This window comes from Petaurus breviceps, unplaced genomic scaffold, assembly GCF_028583685.1.
Source record: "Petaurus breviceps papuanus isolate PSGF00001 unplaced genomic scaffold, PetGlider_PUasm1.0 186, whole genome shotgun sequence".
NCBI classification, from domain to species: Eukaryota; Metazoa; Chordata; class Mammalia; order Diprotodontia; family Petauridae; genus Petaurus; species Petaurus breviceps.
In genome coordinates, this window is record NW_027185798.1 from 24,977,007 (window position 1) to 24,993,631 (window position 16,625).

The 16,625-nt window shown below is 43.9% G+C and overlaps 1 protein-coding gene across 2 annotated transcripts in view; it reads left to right on the forward strand.

Annotated features, from left to right (window-relative positions):
- The window catches only part of RHBDL3 (rhomboid like 3), a 66,890-nt gene extending 50,494 nt beyond the window's left edge, over window positions 1-16,396 (forward strand). For both annotated transcript variants that reach the window (XM_069089899.1, XM_069089898.1), the window contains exons 7-8: window positions 9,148-9,208; window positions 11,140-16,396. In XM_069089899.1, coding sequence (XP_068946000.1) covers window positions 9,148-9,208; window positions 11,140-11,411 — 333 coding nt within the window. In that variant the 3' untranslated portion in view covers window positions 11,412-16,396. The remainder of the gene's footprint in view (window positions 1-9,147; window positions 9,209-11,139) is intronic.
- Window positions 16,397-16,625: the final 229 nt, after the last annotated feature.

The following is a 16,625-nucleotide window of genomic DNA, read 5'->3' on the forward strand; positions in this document are numbered from 1 at the left end:
CCTCTTTGCCTCTCTGTCTCTTTTTATCTGTCTCTCTGTCTTTCTGTTTCTCTGTCTCTCCTTTCTTTTTTATTGTGTCTATCTGTCTTTCTGCCTCTTTGGCCTCTCTCTTTCTCTCCATGTGTCTGTCACTGTCATTAGTTAGACTTGTTTATTACTACTTGTCACCTGCTAAGCCCAGGGGCTCTGGGAGCTCCCTCAACACTCTCCCAGGTTTCTTGCCCTAATTATTCTCATATAACTCTCTCCTGCCTCTCACCCCTCCAAATTCTGGCTCATTTAATATCCAACTATCCAATCAAGTCCCTCTTGTACACGACTTCCCCCCCAAAAAAAGAAAAAGAGGGGGAGCCAGAATGTACTTGTTCCTTTGATTGATTCAGGGCCTCTGTGTGTATCCGCTTAGCTCCACACTCTATGGGAACAAACACAGGGCAGTCCCCAAAAACCTTCATAGTATAATGTGACTTACAATGGGGGGGACGTGTAAAATGGGCCCTTCATTCAGGGTGTCCTCTCTTTCAAATTCCCTTCCTATTTCCTTTCCCTCCTATTTCCTTTCCCTCCTCTCCGCCCCCCCCCCAACCCCAGACCCTACTTTCCTCCCCAAACCACACACATTCCTTTCAGTAATCAAAGGAGATGCCTACATGCCCTGGGGAGCATGTGAGCATGCGTGTGGGAATGAAAGAACAGAGAATAAAAGGACACATGGAAAATTAAAAACAAACAAGCAAGAGGAAGCTATTCCTCCCCTCTCCTCTCCACCCATCCCGACACCCATCCCCCTATAGGGAAACAGTGATTCATGGAGAGGCTTCAGGAGACCAGCTGAGCCTGGAGAGTGGCTAGAGTTCCCGGCCACCAGCTCCCAGGAGTGTCCCTGGGGAGAGGAGGGAGGGAGGTGGAGCCTCTCTGCCTTCTGGTCTTTCTGGGCTAATGAGCTGAATGGCTCCATCCAGTGAGGTCTGGCAGAGGCACCCATCCGAAGCCAAAAGATTTCCCTAAGCTTTTTCTGCTTCTCTCAGAGCGAGACACAGGGGCTTGGCCTTCTCAGAAAGTTGTCTGCGGCCCGCTGGGACAAAACAACTCATTTCCTGACCCAGCTACTTAGTTTTCTCCTTGTTGGCAGCTACTTTTGCGTTTTCTTATGCCCACGTTAGTTCTGTGTTGAACAGGCAGCTAGACATTGAGTCATTTTCAGCCCAAACAACTGAGAATTTGTTTTCAGTTCATCTTGTGTGAATATTTTTTTTAAATGCATAATCTTTACAAACTCCAACTGGGGAAAGAACAATTAGAAAATTTACCAATCTCACTTATAGAAACATAATAAAATGTGTTTACATTTCTATTCCCAAGGCTAATGGTTTAAGTTTATGCCTTGAAGTTAATGTGCTTATTTATTGTAGGACACACAATTTTAGGGCTATATAAGACCCTAGAGACATCCAGTCCAGTCCACTTACTTTTCAGATGAAAAGATGGAGGCCTGGAGAGGTTAAATGATTTTCTCAAGGTCATAAAGCTGATTGTAAATAGACTTGAATTTTAGAAGCCTTATAAATTCATGCCAGAAAATCAGACTCAGAAATCCTTTCATTTCCCAAGGGCCCATAAGTAACTGGGTTCTTTGTTTAAAATAAAGAATTAGCTTCAAAAAATCAAAGTGGAAAACAGAAACATGATTAATTGGTTTCCTAATTATTCTTTGAGCCGCCAGGTGGTGCCATAGTGCACAGAGCACCAGGTGTGGAGTTAGGAAGACTCCTCTTCCTAACCTTGAACCTGAGTTCAAATGTGACCTCAGACACTTCTTAGCTGTGTGACCCTGGGGGATTCATTTCACCTTGTTTGCCTCAGTTTCCTCATCTGTAAAATGAGCTTGAGAAGGAAATGACAAACCACTCCAGTATCTTTGCCAAGAAAACACAAATGGGGTCATGAAGAGTCAGACACATCTGAAAAATAATGGACAACAAATTTTTCTTTTCTGTCCCATATTAAGTTCAATTTTTAGCCATTTATATTATATATGTATAATATATGCATGTATGTGCACATATACACATACCCATAGGTAGACAACATTTGATGTAATAGCTATGTTCCTAAACAATTATATACTGTCTGAATTTTTGTAAATTGAAAGAAATACTAGATCTGGAATCAGAGAACCTGAGTTCCAATCCTACCTGTGCTACTTGCTACCTGTGTAACTTCAAAAAAATCATTTAACTCCTCCAGGCCTCAGTTACTATGTCTATTGAATGGGAAGGTTGGACTAGATAAGTCCTAATGGTCTTGTCCAACTATGAATCTAAAATTCTGTGAACCTGTGTTTTAAAATTAAATCACAAAAGAATAAAGGAACTCATGGCCTAAAAGAAATGAGGTAGTTCACACATTTTAGAGTTGAAAGGAATCCCTAAGCCGTCTAGCACAACCCTCCCATTTTACAGGGGAGGAAACTGGGGCCCAGAAAAGTTCAGTGGATTTCCCAAGGTTACACAGGTAGTTGTTTGTCAACTCTATGTGGCCCCATCTGGGGTTTTCTTGGCAAAGATACTGGAGTGGTTCGTCAATTCCTTCTCCAGCTCATTTGACAAATGAGGAAACTGAAGCAAACAGGGTTAAATGACTTGCCTAGGAAAACACAGCTAGTAAGAGTCTGAGGCCAGATTTGAACTCAGGAAAGAGTCTTCCTGGTGCCAGGCCTGGTGCTCTATCCATCACTCTGCCTAGTAAGTAGCAAAGTTCTTATTTTTTTTTTAAGTAAAAAGTCTTTTTATAATGCAAATAATTTCACCTTAATTTGTGTGTTAATAAGTTTGGATTTTCATTCACTCACTAGATTTTCTCAAGATGAGACAGACACGTATATGTAACAAGGAAACTGTTTAAAAATAGAACGCCAACTTGCCATGGAATACAAATTTCTCACAAGTCTCTGTAACTGAGATCTTGATGGTTAGGTGACAATGATGCCCGTATTCATGATTAGTGTACCAATTGCTGTGCAATTGTCCGGTAGTGGATGGCTTGCCACATAGTATAGTGAGCTCCATATCCATGGAAGGAGTCAAGCAAAGGTTTGCACGACCATCTGTCAAAGATGTTGTAGAAGCAAGGTTGACACGGTGGTAGTTACTTTCTCACTTGACTGGAACCTGGGAGAGAATTGAATTAAAGGGTTTCAAAGGTTTTTTTTTTTTTAATTCCTCAAGGGCCCTGAGGCTTTTGAACATTTATAGAGGCAACGTTCAGAGTGTGAGTGTGATTTTTTTTCCTCTCATGTTGTTTCGCTGTGCTAATTTTATTGGCGGGAATAATGGTCCTAGAAAATGAGACAGCTGGAAGAAAAAGGGTGACATTATACTTTCACCCCCTGACTGCTAGTGGGATTAGCTGATGGCCTATAAAATATTTGCTTTGGGTCGGAGTGGGGGTGGGGAGAGAGAAACCAGAGCCAAAAAGAAAAAGGCCAAGACCGTGAGTTGTGTTTGCTCACAGACTGTGAACGTGCATTGGAGAAGGCGGTGTGAGGGACTGGGAGTTGGGAGACCTGGTTCTGGTGCTTCCTTTAACACACTGTGGGGGCGTCAAGTCATGTCTCTGAGCCCCACCCTCCTCACCTGTAAAAATGGGGGTTTTGGACCAGGTGATTTCTAAGATCTCTTCCAAGCCTAAAAATTCCGTTTCAGTGACTTAAATAGATATGAGATTACTAAGACTAAAGACATCCCAGGGATCAACTAGTATGTGTATGTATGTGTGCATGTAGGTATGTAGATATGTATGTTATGTGCATGCACATGTGTGTATAAACACAAATATACAAACGTTTATATCTGTATACATGGGTTATATACATGCATATATATATATATATATATATCTCCACATGTGTGTTTGTGTTGTGTGACCCAGATTTCCATTCTTGGAGTATTTTATGAATTACTACCGCTGTGAAGCAAGATGGCACTCCTGTATGGCAGAGAGGATGCAGATGTGACCTCCTTCATACCTATCTGAGGGATGGGATTGATGCCCAAGCTTCTTAGGAGACAGATACATATAGTTCCGAAGACCTGTGGGCAGAGACCTAGGTTTAGAGAGAAGCAGAAGAGGTGCAGGGGAAGCTGGCTTATAAACAGATATCTGATTTCCAGCCTGCCTCCCTAGAGACCACAAATGGACATCTTGGAGAGATCAGACCCTCTCCTGTTTTAAGCGCAGATCCCGTCTCTCTCCCAGTTAAAAAGATCATTTGCTCTTATGTATTCTTTGGCATATTCCAATCTGTATAACTGTTTGCTGTTTGCTTGTCTAAAAGTAGGCATGCCCCAGGAATGTGTCTAGTTCTAGACAGAAGAGTCCCTGTCTAGAACTATAGCTATGTGTTCTCCCTCAAATACCTCTCTGGTCTAGGGGTATGAGTCTGGGTTCAAAAGGAAAGGTGCTTCTCTGGTTGTTTCCTGGGGAGGGTAGACCTTGGCTCCTTCTGACCAAATGCTGGGGATATGAAAGTCTATCAGAAATAGAGAATATGGAGATGCGAGAACCGTAGGGGAACAGTTGTTGGAGAGCAGCTGGGGAAAGGCAGAACATAGCAGAAAAGGGGGTCTTCTAAGCAAATATATGATGAATTCTTGACTTGCCTTGCTGATGGTTTCATCATCCAGAAGGCTTCTGGCCCCAATCCACTTTCCTAGTCATAGTTCACTCTCCTACCCTTCACACATCCAACTGGGCTAACTAGCCATTCCTTCATCTATCTGGTTCTGTGCTATCTGTACATCCCCTTCCTGCATTCTCAGAGTCATTTCTCCATGCTTAAAAATCCCTCTCTCCTCATCCTTGCCAATCAAAATCCTTCTCTCCAAGTCCAGATCAGGTTCACTTCCTCCTTGAAAGCTTCCATGATTTCCACAGCAGAAGTGTTCTCTCTACTCAAATGTCCTTTTACCATCTCTTGGAATCTCTCCTTTACTTTTATTTCATTCTATCCCACATCATGGGCAGCAGGTGGCACAGTAGATACAACAGCACTGACCCTGGAGTCAGGAAGACCTGAATTCAAATCCAGCCTCAGACACTTACTAGCTGTGTGACCCTGGGCAAGTCACTTAAGTCTCAGTTTCGTCATCTGAAAATTAGTGCAGAAAGAAATGGCAAACTACTATCGTTGTCAAGAAAACCCCATATGGAATCATGGAGAGTCAGACACAACTGAAATGCTTAATGACAACAACAATCCCACATTGTGCTTATTGATGACCGCCATTTTGTTTTTCATTCTTGTAGTCCTAGGACCTGGCCCAGTTTCTTGCACATGGTAGACACTTAGTAGACTTGTGGAATCTAAGAGATGGAATGACCCTTTGAGGTCATATGTGAGAGACTAAGCTCTACCTTGATAATAATAGATGGCATTTATAATAACACTTTAAGGTTTGCAAAGAGCTTTCTAGATAGTATCACGTTTGACCCTCACAACAACCCTGGGAGAGAGATGCTATTATTATACCTATTTTACAGATGAGGAAACTGAGATCAATAAAGGGCAAGTGGCTTGGCAAGGTTGAAACAGCACAAACAGTAAATGTCTTGAGAGAAGACTTGACCTCAAGTCTTCCTGACTGCCAGTATAGCACTCTATCCACTATTTCAACTGCAGCAGGCATCCTTTCTCCACCGTTTCTGATTGTCCACTTAAAGAGCTCCAGAGAAGGGGAATTCAACTAATTCCATTCCACCTGGGGATAGCTCTAATTCTTAGGAATCTTCCTAATATCAAGCTGAATTCTGCCTTACTACAACTTCTGTTTGCTCTTAGGTCTGTCCCCCGGTACCAATCAGAACAAATGCAATCATTCTTCCAGAAGACAATCTGTCACACACTGGAAAACGAGCATCATATTTCCTCTAAGTCTTCTCATTATTAATCAACCCAAGTTCCTTCAAACAGTCCTCTTGTGATGTGGTTTTCAGTACCCTCCCCATCTTGGTTGTCCTTTTATCAATGAACTCTCTTTCATCAATGTCTCTCCTAAAAATGTGCAGCCCTGCGACATTCCCTCCCAATACAGTTTAACTAGGACTGAATATCAAGGTACCCTCAGCTATCTCCCTTCTTCTGGATGCTATGCCTCTCTTAACACAACCTAGGAGAGTATTAGTTTGTTGACTGTCATGTTGTGCTGTTGACTTACATTGAGTCCACTAAGACTCTCAGATCTTTTTCACAAGAATTGTTTGTTGTCTAGCCATGTCTTGTCTATCCTGCACTTTAACTCAAGTAGAGAAATTTATGCTCTCCCTACTGAACTTCACCATAACAGGGTCAGTCCATCATTTTCACTTGTGGAGATCTTTTTGGATCTGACTTCTTCATCCACCAGGTTAGGCAGCTATCCATCCCAGCTTTGTGCCATATACAAATCTTCCAAGTAGGTTGTCTATAGCTTATCTAGATCATTGATCATAATATCAATAGCACAGGACCATGGACTGATCCCCAGTGCACTGTACTAGAGAGCTTCCTCTAAGTTGATATCAACCCATTAATTTTCTTTAGGTTCAATCAGTCCAGAATCTTTCTAACTGAACCAACATCAAGATAATTTTTGTCCATCTTATTCACAAGGACGGCATGAGAGACTTTGTCAAATACATTGCTGGAAGCATTTTCTTGCCATTTCCCCTAAAAGGGGAAACAAGGTTAGTCTGGCATGACTTGTGTTTATCCAAAGTGTTTGGATTGAATGGCATTTGATAGTTGTCTTTGAATATTTGAAGGATTGTCATACAGAAGTATTAGCCTGAACAGCTTGGCTCTGGAGGGCAGCACCAGAAGCACTGGGTGAAAATGGCAGAGAGGTCATCTAGGCTTGATGTTGGGTAGGGAAAACTTTCTAAGCGTTAAATTGATCCCAAAGTGGAACAGGCTACCTTGGGAGGAAGTGAACTCTCCTTCATCAGAGGTCTTTGAGCAAAGGTTGGATGATCACTTGTCGAGTTCATTGTAGAAAGGATTCTTTTTCAGTTTGAAGTTGGACTAGATGTTCTTGGAAGACCTTTCTAACTCTGAAATACCTCTATTATACAAAGTAACAGGGAAGTATATTTTATCTTTATATGTGGGAAGGGCTTAGTGACAAATGTAGCTTCCCAATGATCCAATAGGCTGCAGTTGTGAAGAAGTGAGGTCCCCATCATTGAGTGTTTCCACAGAGGTTTGATGGCTTCCTGTTGGGGAAACCTCAGAAGGGATTCCAGCAAGTAGTTAGACTAAATGCGGTCTCAAGGCCATATGTGGCCCTCTAGGTCCTCAAGTGCCTCCCTTTGACTGAATTCAAACTTCACAGAACAAATCCCCTTAATAAAAGGATTTGTTCTGCAAAACTTTGACTCAGTTGAAAGGTTATCTCCAAAGACCTAGAAGGCCACATGTGGCCTTGAGGCTGCAGGTTCCCCACCCCTAGACCAGATGAGCCCTCCAATTCCCTTCTAGCCTTATGTTAATAGGTAATGGGCAGACGAGAAAATGCACCCTTAGAAAATCAACTAAAATAGAATTGTGTTGGTCAAAGCCAGTGGGAAAAACCTTACTCCTTTTTTTTTTCTTGTTGTTGCTGATCTCTCATGAGGTTTCCCTTTGGGACACAAACCAACCAGTCATGCTCCCCAGCCATCTGCTTCCTAGCAGTTACTGCATCCCTATTTGGGGATTAGATTTTTCTGTTCTAAACAGAATCCATGTGTCTTACATCTCACGTTTTATAAAGAACAGTTTGCTGGTCAGTGAGAAATAATGGGAAAGGGGAGGTACAGGGAGATGCCTAAAGATTTCTCTCTTTACCAATTTGCCCTCCACAGGCTGTTCACTAGAGAGCAGATCTTTTACACAGTAGAATTCATTGTGTGTTCCCTGGCACAGATACCTACCCCTGGCACTGAACTGGGCTCCTCGTGGGAAGTGCCTCTGGATTTAACTCATTCTCCCCCAAAAAGGAACTTGGAAATGACCACTGAGCTGCATTTGGGGCAGGCAGCAAACACAGGTCCTCTCTGCTTTATGCCATTGATGTACCACTAAAAAGCTTCCAAACAATTTGAGTTTCTGCAAAGTAAATCATTAAATGCACTTAGAGAAGGAGGATGCTGGGGATGCAGTAGCAGAACTAAGAAGCCGAACTCTGCTAGCTATCCTTGTGTAAAATCAGTCAACAAACGTTTAGTAAGCACCGTTCACTGTCCGAGGTGCTGGGATAGAAAGACAAAGAATGAAATAATCCCTACTCTCTAGGAGCTTACAAGCTAATGGAGAATGAGCTTAGAAAGTAAATAACACTGCTTTCCACCCTCTTGGGTGGAAAACACTTATCTGCTTTGCAGAGACTGGTTTTTATAGCTCAGTTCTTTTAAAAATTTTATTTTCATTCTTAACAAACACCAAATAATATAGGCAATTGGGTATGCATGATAGAACAGGAGAGGATTATATATGAAACTGCAGGTCTATATTATACACAGCTTGCTTTTCTTTTTAAATATATAATCAGATTAACCTATATAGCTTAATTCTTTTTAATTGTTTTCCATGAACAAAAATTCGCTTTATCTCTCTCACACTCCTCTTATTGAAAAAAATATATAGAAAGATAAAACCCTTGTGACAAATACACACAATCAAAACAAATTTCATCAATAACCATGTCCAAAAATGTCTATCTCTTCCTGCATCTTGAATCCATCAGCTCTCTGTAAAAAGGTGGACAGCATTTTTCATGCTGATCTTCTGGAATTATGGTTGATCATGGAGTTGATCAGAATTCTTTAAATCTTCCAGAATGATTTACTTTTTAAATAATATTTTCATCATATAAATTGTGTCCCTGTTTCTGCTCCCTTCACTCTGCATTAGTTCATACAAATCTTCTGAGGTTTCTCTGAACCCATCCCCTTCATCATTTCTTATAGCACAAGAGTATTCCATCACATTCCTATGCTGTAACTTCTTCAGTCTTTTCCCAATTGATGAGCACCACCTTGGTTTCCAGTTGTTTTCTTACAAAAAGCAACTCAGTTCTTAAAGTGAGGCTCTTGGCATGGAAATGATTTGTTTGTTTCCTTTTTCTCCAGAATTGGTCAGGAATGGAGTGTCAGTTCAAGCTGCTGAGGATGGCTGTGGCCTTGATCTGTAGTAAGTGTCCATTTGCCCACTCCTGGGTCCTAGCCCCTTAAAGTTTGCAAAATGCCTTATATATCGTATCTCATTTGAGTCTCACAGCAACCTTGTGAGACAGATTAAAAACCCCAATTTTTAATCCCCATTTTATAGATAAGGAAATTGAGATGTGAAGTGACTTGCCCAGGGTCACACATTTAGTAATCTTCAGAGGCAGGATTCAAACTCAGATCAAGTGAATTTTCCAGGATTTTCCCATTGCTTCCTACATAAGGAGGGTTGAAGGAGATGACCTCTAAGGTCTTCCCTAATTGAAAGATTACCCATAGAGCTTTTAATAAGAGATGGATAGGGGCAGCCAGGTAGCACAGTGAGTAGGAGCACCAGCTCCAGTGTCAGGATGACCTGGGGATCGAATCTGGGCTCAGACACTTAGCACCCACCCAGAAACACGTGGCCGTGTAACCTTGAGCAAGTTACTTAACCCCAATTGCTTAGGGGCGGCCAGGTGGCTCAGCGAGTAAGAGCACCGGCTCCAGTGTTGGAATGACCTGGGGATCAAATCCGGGCTCAAATACTTAGCACCACACCCAGAAATAACTGGCCGTGTAACCTTGAGCAAGTTACTTAACCCCGATTGCTTTAAAAAAATAAAAAAAAATAAGAGATGGATAGGCTTAGAATCCTAGCTCAGGGTTGAGACCCCACAGTCTTGGGGACAGATGGAGAGCTGGGACTTGTTTCTTCATCTATAGCCAGATAAGAAACCTGTTTCCTTAGGGGCACCAGATTAAAAAATAATAATAATTATGAAACAAGTTTATGTGTACTGATACCTTTTCTCCTTTTCTCTTGAGAAGAGGGAAGCAAGCTATCTATGCAAGCCCTGATTTCTTTCCTAAAAAAAGTGCCCAGTCCTGAGACTCATAAAAGAGTCAGCTATGTTTGGGAGTAAGACACTGTGACTTTAGACCTTTTTGTGCTGCAGGAAGCTTAGGGCACAGAGCATGACTAAAATTGATGGTTGTTGTGCTGCCACCTAGAGGTAGCATCTACAGTTACAGGATGAGGGGCTGGAGAAGGGACAAATTGAGAAATCCATTAGAGCAGTGGGCTCCAATTCGAACAGAAACAGGGACTGCTAATCCATACATAAGGATTCCCTGTGGGCTGGATATTGGCTTAGTTTTAAAATTTAATGGCATTTGTTTCATTATTGTTTATTATTTTGCTAAATCTTTCCCAATTACATTTTAATCTGGTTCAGGATGCGCTAGGAAGAGGGTACTGTTGCTTCTGTGTTTGACTCCCTACTGACCTGGGTCTCTGTGCAGTTCTTGGGATGGTGGAGGTAGAGGAAGGGAAGGGAATCATAGATTTAATAAATAAACCATCATCATCATTATCATTGTGCCAATTATAGGAATTTCTTCTCGGTTGAAAAGTGTCAGAAATATAGGTTACAAATTAAAAGGTAAATGTCCATTTTAGAGATGGGAAAACTGAGAACCAGGTAAGTGAAGAGACTCATCATGGTGGCCCATAGCATAACCTCAGAGGTATGAGACCTAGGGTCCAGGTCTACTGAACTGGATGGATTTGGGAACTGGGATGGATTTGGCCACAAAAGAATGTACCTAAGACTTGTGGTGTGACCCTGGCAAGTCACTTAACCTGTCTTTGCCTTGGTTTCTTTATCTGCAGAATGAGGCCCCCTAGGATTTCTCCCAACTTTAATTCTGTGATCCTGTGAGTACTGGCTCCACTGCTTACTATCAGTGTGACCTTGTCAAATCACTTATCTTTTCTGGGCCTCAGTTTCCAGGCCTGTAAAATAAGGGAGGTGGACTCAATGATCTGAGGTCCCTTCCAGCTTTCTCCTTCCAGGATCATGCCCTATCCCATCACCCACCTGGCCCTCCCTCTGTTTCTCCTACCTCTTGCAGTGAGCATGGAGTTTGGCAGGGCTGTCTGGCTGCGCTTCCACCCATCGGCATACCCTCCATGCCCACATCCCAGCTTCGTGGCCCACCTGGGTGGTGTGGCAGTGGGCATCACCCTGGGTGTGGTGGTCCTAAGGAACTACGAGCAGAGACTCCAGGACCAGTCCCTGTGGTGGATATTCGTGGCCATGTATACAGTCTTCGTGTTGTTTGCAGTCTTCTGGAATGTCTTTGCCTACAGCTTATTGGACCTGCGGCTGCCCCCTCCTCCATGAAGAGCCACCTCAGGCTGCTGATGGAGATCCAACTCTTGAGAATTTTCATCTTCATTTATTTTTCATCGCCAGCTTGGTTTAGAGAGGGAAGGAAGAAATGAGATGCTTGGTGGCTCTATTTTTGTACATGGAATTGGATGGGCTGCAAAGGAAAGTGCTAGCCAAAGACATTTGTTGAAAGGCCATTATAAAGGTGAAGAAGGCAATGTTAGTTCTTGCCAGAGCAGGCCCAGGGTTGGGAATTCTGGATGCTGCTGGGTAGCCTGGGCTTGTTCCAGGCTAATTTGAGTTAACCTCTTACCTTGTCACTAAACTAAAACTGAGCAGTACCCCCCTCTCCGCTGAAATGTGATCCTAAGAGATGAGTAGAAATGCTCTTGAAATGACATAGCTGGCCTGGTGCCTAATGCTGCTAAAACCTGGAGGGGACAGCAGGATAAGGACACTTCCTCTGTAAAGCAGCTGGATCAGAACTGAATGAACAGATAGTAGGGGAGGTCATTCAGCCTTCCTACAGTGGATAGAACACTGGACTTGCAGTTGGGAAGACCTGGATTCTAACCTAATTCTGTGTGACCCTGAGCAAGTCATTTACTTTCCTTGGGCCTAAGTTTCCTCTCCTGTAAAATGGGGGGGTTGGACTCAATGGCTTCCAAGGTCCCTTCTAACTCTAATTCTATGCTCCTTTGATCCTGTAGGTATGATTGACAAAGGTGGAATTCTCCAGTCAAAGTGGGGAGGTGTCCCCATATGAGAGGGGGTGTGTGTTATTTTCCTCTAAAGTCTTAATTCAGGAGAAGGGAGAAAGGAGGCCAGTACCTGCTTAACCAGGGTGAGTTGGAGTCTCAACCCAGTCCTCCCTTCACCCATTGATCGCCCCATTCCTGGTGAGCCTGTTCCTATCCTGAGAGAAGCCTAGACTGGGAAATAAATGCAGGGTACCTTGGATATTGCTTGGCACCAACCCTCACAACACACAATCTCATATGGCCCTCTGATACCACCCCAATCCCTGAATTTTGCTGTGTGGTTTCCCTCTATTTTACATTTTGCCCTGATGTCCTAGTTCCTTTCCTATCTAAACTTTATTCCTAAGGTCTTCTCCTTACCCTGCCTACCTCTACCACCACCCTGTATGCGTCCCACCACCACCATGCTCCATCCGTGAACACAAGAATTTGTGTGAGATGTTGCCTATAGGGAGCAAGAGTAAGTGATGACTGTTGGGCTTATCCTCTTAACAAAAGCTTCAGTGTTCCTCTAAGGACCCTCCCACTGCATTCATTGCCCTCCCTCTGGTGATCCTGCTAGATGAGTGAACCAGAGCAGAAAGAATGACTTCACAGCCTTCGTTGGAGATCCTCTGAACTGTGGGAAGAGTGGAGGGGAAGGGGGAAGGGGACAAGATGTAAAGCATCCAGAATGGTGAAGATCCTTGAGCCTATACTATAGAGCACCAGCCCTGGAGTCAGGAAGACCTGAGTTCAAATTGAGCCTCAGACACTAGCTGTGTGTCCCTGGGCAAGTCACTTAACCCTGTTTGCCTCAGTTTCCTCATCTGTAAAAATGAGCTTGCCAAGAAAACCCCTGATAGTCTCATGAAGTCAGACATGACTGAAACAGCAAAACAACACTGAAGGAAATGGGGGTGTTTAGCTCAGAGAGGGCAAAACATGAGGTCATCATCGCTCTCCACATGCATTTGAAGGGTTGTCCCCTGGCAGAGGTCCTGGACATTCTGTTTGAATCATGAAGGCAGAGTTAGGGACAATGAGGGAAGTTACAAAGAGAGGAATTTAATATTGAGTCCAGGGGAAACTTCCTAGCCATTAGAATTGTTAAAAAAAAAATGAGCAGCTGCCTTGGAGGTGATGAATTCCTACCTTAAGGTCTTTGAGCAGAGGCTGGAGGACCATCTCTCGGATTTGTTATAGTGGGTATTCTTTGAATTGGGTCAAGCTAGATCTCCCTGAGGTCCCTTCCAGTTTTTAAATGCCAGGGTTTTCTATGTTAAGGGAGAATGAGAGAGGGGAGAATAATTTCCCTTGCCCTTTAGCAGAGCCCAGATTTTGAGGTTCCACTTTTTAATTACCACTGGAGGTATTATAATTACAAAAGAAAGAGTTGTATTGTAGGTACCTTTGGGTGGGAACTTTGCCAGGAGATGGGAGACTGGGAGAAGAAAAACTGAGGCTCCAAGGTCCATTTCGGTGTAATCTACATCACCATGGAGATGAGATGCTCCATCAGAGCCTCTCCCGAAAGGCCCCATTTCAGCATGTTACTATCTGGGTCTCATCTCCATGGTGATGTAGGGCACACAGGCAAAGCCTTTCTCCTGTGTCCCATCATGCCACAGAGCTGCCCCTATGGAACACAAGCTCTGGTCAGTCCTACCAAAGCAAGAAGGCTTCAAGCATGGGTCCAGCTGAGAATGGGTCCAGACAGGTTTGGAGAGGCATGCCACCAGGCTTGCCGCAGCCTCTCCTCACAAATGATGACTGAGACCCAGATTGGGGAGGGAAGTCACTTCGAAAAAGAATCGATCTCCATCTACCTGGGCAGAGATGGGCCCTACATACCAGAGGGAGAGACATGTACCATTTCATTTTGACTGTTCTTGGAAACTCCCATCCATTTGCTGGAGTTGGCCAGACAGACAAGAGACAGCTTCCAAACAGCCCAGCCCTGAGGGGCCAAGCTTTTTGCTTCTTCAGAATGGCAGGCAGCTGTGTCTAGGGAGGAGCTTTTGATTAGTCATGTGCCCAAACAGAATCCCTGGAGGTTGGCCGAGTAGCAGTTACCTTTCTATGAAAGTTGGAGTTGGGCTCTCTGGAAAGGCATCTAGGCTTACCCCCACGATAGTGAGTTTAAGGTGGGCATCCAGGAACTCAAGGCAGTGCTTTCCCTGGAAGGAAAATAATCTGCAGTCTATACCCCTGGGACACCAGGGAAACTCTTAGTTGCTTCCTGGGGGTGTCCCCATGCCCAGGAACAGAGTGAAGTTCTCCACCAGCCTTTCCACTCTTGATTACCAACAACCAGAGCAGGTATAATCAGCTGCAAACCCCACACCAAAGCACCCCCTGTGCTATGCCAAGGACATAGCTGAGTGCTACCAGCTTGCCTTTTTGCAGCAACCAGAGACTGGGCTTCCAGATCTTTTGGTGGGGCTGACTTATCTTAGCTCTGTATATGAACACAGACCCTTTTGGGAAGTGGGCACTTGGGTTAAAATGATGGCAGAGGAGGGATGGGATGGGTAGCTCAGTGGCAGTGTCTCTCCTGGATTCCATCCTCCATCCCACCTGGGGAAGAGGAGCAGGCAGGAGCAGACAGAGTCACTAGCTGGGCCCTGCAAGAATTCTCTCTGCATTAAGAGATTCTCCTGGCTACTATGCTTGGTCATTCTGGCAAGTTCTCATCCCTAGAGCTGTGAGTGGGAGGGGAGAAATCTGCCCGTGTGACCCTCTTAGTAAAGAGACGGGTGATGAGATGCTCAGAAGCCCCTTGAGGTCAGTCCACTGTTTCAAACTTTAGCCTTGGGCTCATTTGTAAAAGGGGATGTGGACTAGAGTGTGGAAAACACACACACACACACACACACACACACACACACACGATTTGTTACCTCTGCTCTCCCAGGAATGAGGAAATGCTGGCCACCCTTTCCCCCAGTGGCTCACACTTTTTACCTTTCTCAGATGTCTGATTCTACCCTCCTTGCCCTCCCTTGTGCCCACAATCGGCTGCACTTTACTTTCCAGAGAGAGGAATCCTCAAGTGACATTGATTCCCTCACTCCTACCAAGCTGCTCTTTTATTGCCCCAACCCTCCAGGCTGTCCATGAGACCTCGGAAGCTGAGTCACATGTGGGTAGAAGCCTAATCTCCCATCCTGCCTTCTCAGATCTCCGCTGAGCCTAGTGAACTCGGCAGCCTTGGGAATCCCTGAAAAGATGAGAGAAGTAGTTTGTTGTATTCTGCCTTCAGAGTGTCCCAGGGCCACAAGAACCACTCTCATTTCAGGGTCAGCTGTCCACAGGACGAGGGGTTTGCCAAGAACCTGGAGCACCTACTCTCCGCCTCATGTCACCAAGATACCCCTAAAAGCCATTCCATTCCCCAAATCTCCCCCACTTATAATCGGCAGTCAAAAGCTCATAGTTGTTGGTTATTTTTTATTTTTCCTTCTTCCTTCCCTTTCCCAGTGTAGTTACTCTAGCTAGTCTGATGCTGAAACCAAGGGCTTGGGATGGGAAAACTAGGTAGGGATGTGCCAACACTAGTTTAAATCTTCAGTCTAGACTAGAACAAGGCCTAGGGGAAGACAGGGGCTGGTGGTTTGAGGGTCCTGTCTTATTTGAATCCAAAGGACAGAGAATACAAAAATGGCAGTGGGGTTCCCATGTTAAATAGAAAATTAATCACAGCACTTGGAGAAGGGGGAGAAGACCCTTCAAAGGAGAAATGTGTTTTAAATGATGCCACTAATAATTTGGGATTTTAATTGGGGAAAGCTCCTTAATGAGGCCCTTTTACAATGGCAGCAAAGGCCTGAACAACCCAACCACCAGCTGAGGGCACCTCCTCTGGTGGTGAGGATCCACAGCTGGCTTACCATAAGAATTGTTTATACCTAGAGACAAACAGAAGTCATCACTCGCCGAAGCCAATACAGTCTCCTCTCAGCTCCCAATTAGTCTGCAAATAATGTTGATTCCTGGGGCCTGTGGATTTCTTCTATTTTGGATATCATCAGTGATGTTTCCCATGGTGACTAGAACATCGATAACATTTCTGCCTTAAATAAAAGTGCCCAACAGACGATTCCCTTCTCCGAGGGCTAGAGAGAGTTGATAGTTGAGGTAGCCTGAGCTGCAATGTTTGTTTCTAAATATTTTTGTATTGTGTACATTCTGTATATTTTTGTTGTAACAAATATTATTTGAGCACAGAATCCATTAAAGATTCTTTTGGGTAAAGCCATTGGTTATGGGAGGTTCCTCCATGAACTGGAACCTAATTTTTCCTTCAGTCTGGGAGAGATTGAAAGGACTGTGGGTTTGTGACTTACAAATGACCGGTGGTTGGAAGGAGCCACAGGTGCTAAATTCTAGTCCTTGGACCCATCCTTTTCTGATGGCAAAGAGGACCATTCCCCATCAATGAAAAAAACACCTAGGGTTCTACTAGACCAAGGATTCTTAATAT